General features: G+C 40.3%; 1 protein-coding gene across 1 annotated transcript in view; it reads right to left on the bottom strand.

Moving 5' to 3' along the window:
* Window positions 1–5,348: 5,348 nt before the first annotated feature.
* The window catches only part of mogat2 (monoacylglycerol O-acyltransferase 2), a 12,565-nt gene continuing 6,612 nt past the window's right edge, over window positions 5,349–11,301 (bottom strand). Inside the window, exons 3-6 of the mRNA XM_005740399.1 lie at window positions 6,579–6,783; window positions 6,287–6,461; window positions 5,857–6,056; window positions 5,349–5,503 (exon numbers count right to left, since the gene is read on the bottom strand). Coding sequence (XP_005740456.1) covers window positions 5,349–5,503; window positions 5,857–6,056; window positions 6,287–6,461; window positions 6,579–6,783 — 735 coding nt within the window. The remainder of the gene's footprint in view (window positions 5,504–5,856; window positions 6,057–6,286; window positions 6,462–6,578; window positions 6,784–11,301) is intronic.

Raw genomic sequence — 11,301 nt, 5'->3', positions numbered from 1 at the left:
TTGAGAAATGTAACTCGAAATTTCGAGTTATATTTCTCGAAATTTCGAGATAATAACTCGAAATTTCGAGTTATGGATACTAGCTTTTTTTTTTTTTAGTGGCGGAAACGGGCTTCCATAGGTCCGTGTTAAGGAGCTTAACAAAGGAAAAAAAACAGTGCGTGACTGAAAATGGATGAAAAGGCGGCTGATGTCCGAAAACATCAGCTTATATCTTGCTTTCAGAATCCTTGGAAGCAAGATTTAAAGACTTATACCACTTTTGACTTTTCCACAATATTGTATTTATTCTTTTATTCTCGTGAACTGGAATGTGCTCTGTATCAATGCTGCAACCAAATCACCAACATCAGACCTTTAAAAAAAAAACTGAACTGAACCTGCTGCACTGAAAAGTGCTCAATATGTCATGACATGACTCCAAACACGGGCAGCTGTGGGTTGCATTGTGTAACAGGTTACAGAGGCAGCCATCTGTCCAAGAAAGCGCTCAGGTAAATCCTCTGCACTTGGCACTGCAGAGATACTCACCAAGCCAGACCCAGCAGGACACATGACTAAAGTAAAGCTGCTGGCAAACAGCTGAAAATGTGAGCCCACCCGTGGAGAAGGTAAACCACCAATGTAATGGCATTTAGATGAAATAGCACAAGATACTTGAAGTTTAAATAGTAATATCGATGGGGGCATATTACCATATAGGACGCTGGATGTGTTGTTTTAGATCTTTAGCTTTGATTGTGCAGCAATTCAGCCTGAAGATTTCAGTGAAGTCATGTCTGAGCTCATGATCCTGCTGAAGTCATGCTTTTTAATGTTTGCTCTTTGGCTTTACCTCTTTTGACTTCAACAAATTAAATATAATTTCCTGTCTGTTCCAGTAAAAAAGAAAAAAAATCTCTTGCACTTTGTATCTAATGTGCTTCATCCAAAAACTGATATCGCATATCTACAGGGACCCAGCCAAGAAATATAACAGCTTCTGGATTAATCAATTATATAGTCCTTGACTTCAGGTCAGTGTTGAGAAATAATTCAGGGCAACAGCATCAGCAGCAGCAGCGCTGGAATAATCTGCTTTTAAAGTACAGTCTTTAGTATTGTTTATCCGGTTGTTCAGTGATGACGCGACGAATCCTACTTCCGGGTCTAAAGTAGTCTGCGTTTAATATGGCTTTTATGTTGTTAACATGTTTAATGTTATGTATTTTCTTCTATTTGATCTCAAAAAGCTCCTAAAACAGTCAGTGATCCCTGTTGACCTCCCTCGGCTTTTATTACCACTAATCATTTATTTAAGCTCAGTTTTTAAAACCTTAGGATGTAACTACAGCCCAGCCCATGCAGCAGTATATGAATGACTAACCTCGTATTGTGGATGGATTATCTCAGTTGTTCTCCTGGCTGAAGTTTGGTCCTTTTACAGCATCCTGCCATGCGATTACATTTGTTCCTGACCACCGAGAACACTCACGTTAACTTTTATCGAGTGGAAAAAAGAGTTAGCTTGTTTATATTATGCTAACATAGCTGTGTCGCTAGCGGTCACGTAGCACATCATTATATACCAGCTAGCCCAACTTCAGTAACCTTACAAACGTCACTGCTGTTTAGTTTTCCGTCTTCATTTATGCTGGAAGTGATAACAGAGCTGTACGTTTTAATTTGTTTCCAAAACCCCGCAGTCAGGACATGCTATATTGTATTTAGATAGAAGCTAGCGAGCTAACTCCCTGCTAACTTCTAACTCCGTTAAATGTCATAAATTCCGTTTTCATGGATTCCTGGATGTTAAACTCAATTGTTACACCTGGTAGAGCAGAACGCTGATCATTTTATTAAAGATGAAAGACTTTAGACAGTTTTTCAACTCTCAGTAATGCCATAGTGATCGTTTGATATATGGACCTGCAGCGGAGTTTAGACCCAGACACGGCTAGTGACGTCAGACTGAACAACCGGATTCTTTCTTCAGTGCCGCCTCTGGCTGGCTTTTGATTCTGGTGTGAGGAGTTCAAGTGTTCAGCTCCAGTTTTTTCTGCTGTGGTGACAGTTAATTCTGAAATTATGCACCACCTGCAATAATCCATCCTGCTTACCCCGACTGTTGCAGAATTTCTTGTTCTCATATAATAATAATAATCTGTAGAACAGATATCCCGTTATCTACAGATATGACTTCCTCTCCTAATATAATAAGGTCTCATGTAAGCTCTCTGCTCTAAAGCAACTTTTCATTTCTTCAAATGCTGTAATTCATTTGGGACGATAGAGCCAATATTACGTTATATTTTAATGAGTATTTAGATCGTGACGCTTAAAAGCCACAAAGATAAGATGTGCCCTGTAGGATTCTGTACTTTGACCACTGTCTTCAAAAATAAGTCAATAATGTTGTTATCCTGACCTCACTCACACCCCACACCCACCTAACGGCAGCTTGAGACCAAACAAACATTGAAAGCATTGTCTACTGTACTGTATGAGTACAATCTACAACACACTAACAACATACTTAGCAGGCAAGGACTGTTTCCAAAGCACAAAACATGCCCCATTAAATTTTCATCACTTTACACTGATAAGACTAATAACAGGATCATCACGCCTGGTGGATTACTGGTGAATTCTGCTGTTTCGGCTTTTGTGAAACGTGAAACACTTTGTAAGATAAAAAAAAAAAAATCCCACTGCAGAGATTTGCAACTGATGAATAATTATTTAAACCTCTTGTTTATTTGACGGGAGAGAGGAAATATGAGCTCATTTTGAGTTTATTGGCAGCAACATTTTCCCACAGGCATGTTTGCCACTACGCTGCATCACATCTTCATTCAACACTAAACTTAAACTGCTCAGCAGTTCGAGGCCTTCCATGGGATACTGTTCGTTTAATACTATGCTTTATGTTTTCAATAGTGGGCTGTTTGGAACCTAAAATAGGCCAGTTTAGCAACTACACTGCTTTAATATAGAGCCATTATGTTGTTATAAGTGTAAACGTGGTTTAGCATCATTACTGTCTTGATCCCTCATTTCTTTATTCATTGACGGAGAAATGGAAGATCGGTACAGCATGTGTTCGGATGTGTTTACTGAAAGGTGCAAACACACGTGGAAATACAGCATATAAGGCAAAAACAGTGTCTTTCGAATTCTTGCAAGCTTGAAAGTCAATATTTGATATGACTGCTTTTATTCTTCAGCACAGCCTGAACTCTCAGTGTTTATTGTCATTCTTTAAGCAGTCTTTGGGAATAGTTCTGCAGGGTTCTTGACAGACATCCCAAAACTCTTCTTCAGCTGTTGGCTGCCTTTTGTTCTGTTCTCTGTCAAGATGATCTTACACTACATCACAGTACAGGTACAGGATGTGGGGAGGCCAGTTGGTGACTATAGTGTTCTGTCCAGACAAGACAGAAACGAAAAACACTGATAGATCTCAGAAAGCCTGGAGAACTATTGCTCAAGAGCACTTTAGAAATGACAACAAGGTTGGATCCTTGCAAGCATAAAATAAAGAAACGAGGCATTACTCAAGACTTTTGCACAGTGCTGACAGCAGAGGTCTTGCTGACAGTATCAATGTCTGATGTGCGTTAATGCCTCCTGATAACGGATACAGGATTTTTAAATGGTACGCTGACATTAGTCAAGCTCATAATTTCCAGCGAGAAATCTAAATTCTGATTCATGTTGTACTTTGTAGAGTTGGACACAAGACAAGGCTAAAAGGGACTCGCTATATTACGTGCAGACTGCTTTATTTAAAGATGATCTCTTTCTTATTCTCTACCCACATCTGCTCGTCCTTTAGTCAGCATTTTGTCAGCTTATCACACACGTACACACATACAGTATATCTTGCCTGCTCTGTGTTGAAAGGAGCAGGGCATTGTCCAGTCTGTCAGTTATTTCATTTGGAAATATCAGAATTGTGCCATGTGATATAAAAGTCACCTGCCAAAGTTCACAGACACTCTTATCATTTGGGACTCAGATTAAAAAGCCAGACACCCTTTAACCTGTGATTTCTAATAATACAATAAATCACACACACACTCATATTTATTCTCACGTCTCACTTGGTAATAAAAATATATCTAAGAGTTTTAAAATGATCATTAAGACTCTTCTCAATAGTACTGACGGCCTGAAAGGCAGACACTGAAGGAAGACACTTGGATGATTCCTTGCCAACAATTAAAAGCAGCTCCAGGAGATGGTTGGGTTTTGAAAACCACAGCTCAGCCAGCCAAAGGTACCACGTGTACAGCTCCTGTACCTAACAGTATAAGTAAAAACAACCATGATGAGTGAAATGCTTGGATTCAAAATCATAATCCTAAAAGTAACCAGTAACGGTGCGAGACTTACTTAACACTACTTTTACATCTCTGAAGACAAAAGAAGGAACTTCGCGCTGATTTTGTGCTGCCTGTATGGAGTGTACTGTTTAAAATATGAAATGAATCCTGCAGTTTTTGCTTCTGTTCTTTTACAGTGTTGCCAGTATAATGTTGTAATCTGACTTCAACCTATGACTCTATTTGAGAAAGTTTCGGGCCTTGCACAAATCCCAACACCTCATATGCAACAACTGCAATGTTCACATGTAGCCCCAGAGGAAGGGCAACAGTCTAAATCCAAGGTTCCCAGAGCGAGGCCCATGTGCCAGCTGTGGGCCCACGTTCATGTTTCGCTCCACAGTCATGCACCAGGTGAAAAAAGAACCAAGGGAGCAACTTTTCCTTTCTGACAGTCATTGCAGAATAAATCATTTACAGTTACAGGTGAGGTCAAGATGTCTTGGCTGTGTGGCCTCGGTTGGCTTCTTTGATAATCATGACTAAATAAACACAGAAAACTTTCCCTTTTTTCAGACTACATCAGACTTCACCGTGTAAGCATGAGTCAGCCTAACTGTCGTTTCAAAGAGAGATTGTTCTCAGACACTGAAGCTGAAAGAGCTACACATGAAATCTTTAATACATGAATATGTGAGATTACACAACTGCTTCTGAACTCTAAATATCCAAATGAACCGAACACATTATTAGAGTTTCATGATGAATTTTAATGCACTCGTAGAACATCTTTCATTTGATCTGAGATTTTAAAGACAGCCTTTCCAGCTTACATGTTTGGGCTTTATTGAGACAGGACATGTTTAAACACAGACCTCTGCAATAGCCTTGAGTCACATGGAGCTCCTGCTCAGCCCGGTGCGAGCGTACAAACAATCACTTTGTCTTTAGTTAAAGGTTGAGCTGTGAGCAGGTGTACAGAATCTGCAGCACCAGAGCTTTACAAAGAGGCGTCCAATTCCACCCAGGCCTTGTTGCACTTTAGACAAAGTTCAGGTGTGTGTCTTTGTCCACTCCATAGTTGCCTTTGTGCTCCTCAAACAGATTGCTGAGTTCATCCATGTACAGCTGGTGGAGGGCATCAAGTTCCTCGGCAGTTGGCTTTGCTTTCTTCTCCACTTTGATTGGCCGCCCAACTGCAGAGATGTGACAAAGTGCTTTATGTACTTTGTTTAGTTACAGTATGTTTAAGATGTTTACTGAGCGTGCGGACTGCGTGCCAGCCAGTTACAAAGGACGGTGTGTTTGTTCTCACAGCGAATCTCCCTCTATATCTGATCGCCATTACTCACATGCACCGAAACTGAACTCAGTGACGTCAGTTACTTCTCACAAAGTTGAAAACTTATTGGGAAGTGCAAGGATGCTTTACCATATGTTTTTACCTGAGGGAAGATATCTATTAGGCCTTTAGAGTGTTAATATACACTGCTGCCCAAGTATCCATCCAGCTGCACGTAGTGATGGTGGAGTAAAGCTGCTTACTCACCTACTGTGTTGATAGGTTTTCTGTAGGGCATAAGGCCGAAGGAGTACTGGAAAATGCCTCGTGCATGGAAGAGAGGAAGAGAGACACCCATGATCTTTTGCAGGTTTTCCTGCAACCATCGAAGCCAGGTTCCCCTCGGGTTTTCCACCTGGTCATACACTTCATTCTCCCCAAAAGAGAAGACTGGTACCAGATGAGCTCTGGGGAAAAATGGTTGAGCTCTATTGGTTTCTTATTTCTAACTGATCTCATAGCAGAATATGCGCTTTCCCAGGAAATTCCATGCAAGTCACTTGAATAAGTTTCAGGAGTCAAGCTACAAAAACCCCCTAAAATGAATAGATTGACAATCTTTTTAATAAGCAAAACCATTTCAGAGGCGTAGATGGAGCAGAATTTTCCACATTGCCTCAGGGCTGGCTGATCTTACCCATACTCCATGGCCATTTTGATGAAGCCTTTTTTATGGGCCAAGAGTACATTGAAAGTGCCTGGGTGGGCATCAAGGGCCTCTGGTGCCCCTCCAACAGCTATCACAATAGCATTTCCACCTTTCTTTTTGCAGAGTGGATAAGTGGCACTCTCTTTGTCTGAAGGAATCAGGCCTGCAATGTTGTAACAGAAGGAAAAACATATTTAAAGTGTTCAAATACAATATGTTTATTTTAACATACATAAAAAAGAAGAATGGGAAATATGATTGAAATGTCAATAGCTCAAACCTCCACACATGATGTAGTCTCTGAAGAATGGAGCTCTGAACCAAAGTGGCAACATGAGCAGGTAGCTGGTGATGCCTGGAAACAGCTGTCTGAAGCCTGTCGAATAGGTGCAGAAGTTGGTAAAGGCTCCTGCCACCAGCACACCATGGGGATGGAAGCCAAGGATGTAGTTATGCCTGGGATCTAAGTCAGCCGTCTTCACCAACTGAAAGGGGAAAAAAGATGATATTTGTAGATGTATACATAGTCAAGAGTGCATGCAGACATACTCGGGATGATAATGGCCACCAGAATCATGGTAAATCGTTTAATCCTCATCAGCCTAAGAGCTGTTTTGGACTTTGCGTTGCAGTTGCTTGGCTCTGGCTGCAGTCCAAACATGTGCCTCAATATCTCAGTTTCAACACAATGTCTTTGACCCTCTGAACCTTCCCTCATCTCCCCTGCCTGAGGCTTCAGGACTCGATTGGGTATGACTTTAACAGCCACACTGGCAGGATGAAGTACTGTATGTGAAACCTTTGAAATTGCCCGTATTTCTGCACAAAAAGCATCATAAATATATAAATATTATACAGTATATACTACAAGTAAATGGTATATTCCAAGTGTGGTTTCATAGATCTGGCCATATTTGACATGAATAGCAAGAAGGGGGACCTAAACTGCAAAAACCCCAAAACCCAACAACAGGAAAACGACAAACTTTCACTTAGGTTGAAAGCAAGACACAGGTACAGATAATCCAGACAACGAGGCGGGGCGAAGTAAGACTGAACACACAAAAAAACAGGAAATCAGTCATGGCTAAACTGGGAAATGCAGACACATACATTAACTTAACTTATGGGGTTGACACAAGGAGATATAACAGAAAACACTGAGCGAACACTATGTTTTAAAAAATATTCCAGACCATCCAAATCATTGAATTAAGTTTTCCGATAACTTCCATGGCTACAGGTGTGTAAAATCAATCATCTAGGCATGCAGACTGCTTCTACAAACATTTGTGAAAGAATAGGTCATGTGATGGGGTGGGCCAGGGTCACGCAGTGGTTTCCCCGAGTCAGAATTTTTAACTGGTATCTCCCTCAACTCAGAAAGTCACTGCAGGCTCTACCAGCTCCAGCTTTGTTGCCTCCCAAAGTTCCAGGATGGCAGCAGTGAGCATAAAAAGTAATAAAATTGTTGTTGTTTTGCTTTTGTTTGTTTTTTAAATTATTTATTTATGTATTTATCCTTAAGTTCTGTTATTGAAGTTTAAAATGAAATGGCCCACACATTTTTTCACACGTAGGCTGATGTGATGATCCACATGATCAATAGCAGATCAACGCGCCTCAGGGGACGAGCACCACTCAGGGTTTAATAACTTGGACTCACCACCATTTTTATAACCTAAGAAGCCTCTTGGATGAACCATCAAATCAAATCAAATCAAAATGTATTTATATAGCACATATAACCATGAATATCTTCCTGGAGGCGTCCAGCTGTTTTCTTTTTTCAAGCTATTTTTCATGTTTTGTTATCAGCTGTACCAACGACGCATTTCTTCTCTAAACTCTACATATAGGACATTTCCTTCCTTTACAAAGTGTGCAGGCTAGGCCCAGAAGCCCGTTCAACCAGAGTTCAACCAGAGACTAAAAATGACCAGAGGCTCCACTTGTATAATTCCTCCTCGTTCTGTTGAAGTTTAGCAACTGTTTCACAGCAATTTCATGATGGGTATTGCAAAAGATTTTCTGACTGCGATTGTTTTATTACATGTCTTCACATTCAAGCTTCCAGTAGACATTTTCTGCCCACTATTGCCTCCGTCGTCCAATGCATTGCACAGATTTTATGCAATGCAGAGTTCTAGTTTCCACATCACAACTGTGTCTAATGCCAACTGGATCAGGACTGTAAGTGTTCTTGCCACACATCCTGACAGCTGGAGACCCCAGAGATACACACATGTTTTATCATGTTGCACAGGTGTTTTATTATCTATTAATCCTCATTTTTATGCCTTTTTTAGTCTGTTCACATCTACTGATGCTGTTTTGTTTTTTAAAAAATAGTAATATTTTGGAATGCTAGAGGGCTTGTGTAGCTTTATTAACTCCAGCCAAGAGTCCTAAAGAAAGTAAGTAAAAATACTGAAGGTGTCACTGGACCTACTTTACCTGAGAGCTGAGCTGGGACATGCTCTGGTCATGAAAAGGAGAGCTGATGCTGTTACATGACACTTTTGGCTGGTTGTCTGTTTATTTCAGATATTTTATATTGGGGTTAAAATGACCCTGATTGGTGTCATCATGTAAATAAAACACAAATAACATAACTGACATTACAAGATGTTTCAAATTCGGCTTGATGCAAGCAAACAACAGTTCCTTATCTTTTAAGTAGGGCCTAAAGTTAAAGCATGAATACATGCACCTCTAATTTCAGCGCAGCACTTGATGAAAGGAATCAGGGGATATCCTGCATGTACCAAATTTCATTACACAAAAATGAAGGAGAAATGGTAAAAACAGTGAAGAACAATTAATCATTGACTTGTCTGAGAGGTTCTGCAATATGCTCATGTGCCAGAAAATAACCAGGACCGTTTGAATAAAAAATACTGCACTTGCACTGTTTTTCAGATATTAGGAGCACCTTCCCTTAATTTAGCTTTTAGCATTCTAGGCTCCCAGCACACTGTTAAAAAGGTCAAAATACAGTTGGCACTGCCCACAGCGCTACTCTACTGCCAACCAGGAGGTCAGAGATTCAGGTGTGATGTGTTAATAGTTACATGGAGAAAGTAGCCTCAAACAGAGATAAGGAGCACGTTGCAGAGGTTTGGCAGGTTCAAGTTTTCTAACCCTTCATGCACATAGAAGGTTTTACAGCATGAAAACAAAATATCTTCCTGAAACCTTTTAAACATAAATGTTACCTGTTTTTTCTTTTTAATGCTGGCTAACATAGATGTCCCCCGAACATAACTCTAGAATAAATATGGAAATATTCTGAGTTTCAAAAGTGATTTCAGAAGCGTGCCTAATGATTGCAGTGGATGTCTGCTGAGTCAGTGAAAGACTTTTGCAATGCTTCAAATTTCCACTTCACAGCTGTGTTCTGCCAACTGGACCAGGGCTGTCTTCCAAAGTGTTTGTGGCTCACATCTTAAAGTACAGAAGATTTCAGCTGAGTTTTGAGGAGCTGCCCTTTATTCACGTGAAAAACGCACTTAATAAAATATAATACTAAAAGGTGAGCACAATGGGGGCCCATCGTGTTTCCAAAGGCGATAAGTGTCCAGGGTTGCTCACTTCAAGTTTATATAAAAGTTGAAATGAACATCTTGTACTTCCATATATTTGTCACTTGGCAGGAAGGTTAAAGAGATGTGCCAGTGTTTACACATGACAAAGGTCATCTTGCTATTTGCAAGGTAAAAGACTTCTGGTGTCACAGAAACACTGGATATTAGCAATATTTAATAAAAAACACTCTCTGATTATCAACAATAAAATCTCGAGGAAGATAAGCAGCTCTGTCTCAAACCTTTTTCTTGGGATTCTCCTTTAATGCTGGAGATGTTCTTTTTGTTGGAATTGGTGAATATAGACGGATGCTGAGTCTCTGAATTCATTCCCCAGCTCTTCTCCATTGGTTGGAGCTTCATTGAGCTGCTTATGCAGCTTATTTTGCTCTTTGGCAAGTAAATTATGAGCCACTGTGTTTGTGATCAATCCTCGCAAACTTAGTGATATTTCTCTGTAATGTTTGAAGCGACACAAGTGAAAAGCTCCATGATGTCGTTTGTTTAGTCCGCTAAAAATAAGCACTCCCTTCACTGATCTGTGCGTGAGATTCATACTCAAGACAACACTTTTCTTTTATCAGGCAATCATCTCAGAACCAGTTTCAGTCATTTGATACAGTTTTTCCAGTAATGTTTTCTCTTTATTATTTCTTAATGAATAAGGGTGCATTCACACAGATTTTAAAGCTTTCTCAGATTGTAATAGATCACATGAAGGTTGTGAGTAAAGCTTATATAAGCAAGTCATGTTACTGGACCTTCGTGGAGCTGATTGTTGGTGTCCGTGCTGTGGAGACCTGCTGCAGGTGGCTCCCAAAGTTAAACATTAGCTCCAGTTCCACTGATGAGGCACTAAGTAAGCGAAGTGTCTATCGTAGTGTCACCAAGACCTGCTGTCGAGCCTTCATCGTTACATAATCTGTGTTTCTATCATTCCTGCCAAGATAGTTTTCAAAAGGATAAATATCTACTTTTCCCAAATTCCCAGGTGGACCTAGCTCCACACTGCATCTTCTGCTGCATTAGTGGAAAGGTATTCATAGATTAACCCTGGGGAAGTTTTGTGGGAAGACAATCATGGCAGATAAAGTCTGTGGGCTACACAGGAGTATCACCCCAAATCACTTGTGAGAAAGTGCTTTTCCATAACCACTGACAACTTCAGGACTTGGTAACTTGGTGGTGGCGTCAGGATTAAATGTGGTTTATCGTCATAAAGATGCAAAAATATGTTTTGTAGCCTGAAAATGGCGCCATGTGTGCCTCTGTAATTGCCTTCAGATACATTTGAATTTGCGTCACTATCTCGTCTACATGCATTTTTGTCCTTTTAGAAACCAAGACACTCACATCAGCTGGTGAGCTTTCAGCCTGAGCTGGTGACGGTGTATTAGAAACGGTGGGCAAAGACAC

The sequence above is a fragment of the Pundamilia nyererei genome, unplaced genomic scaffold (assembly GCF_000239375.1).
Source record: "Pundamilia nyererei isolate P.nyererei 1_Seehausen unplaced genomic scaffold, PunNye1.0 scaffold00099, whole genome shotgun sequence".
In the NCBI taxonomy this organism is placed as follows: domain Eukaryota; kingdom Metazoa; phylum Chordata; class Actinopteri; order Cichliformes; family Cichlidae; genus Pundamilia; species Pundamilia nyererei.
The sequence above is the reverse complement of the archived record's forward strand: the minus strand, read 5'-3'. Positions and strand labels throughout refer to the sequence as shown.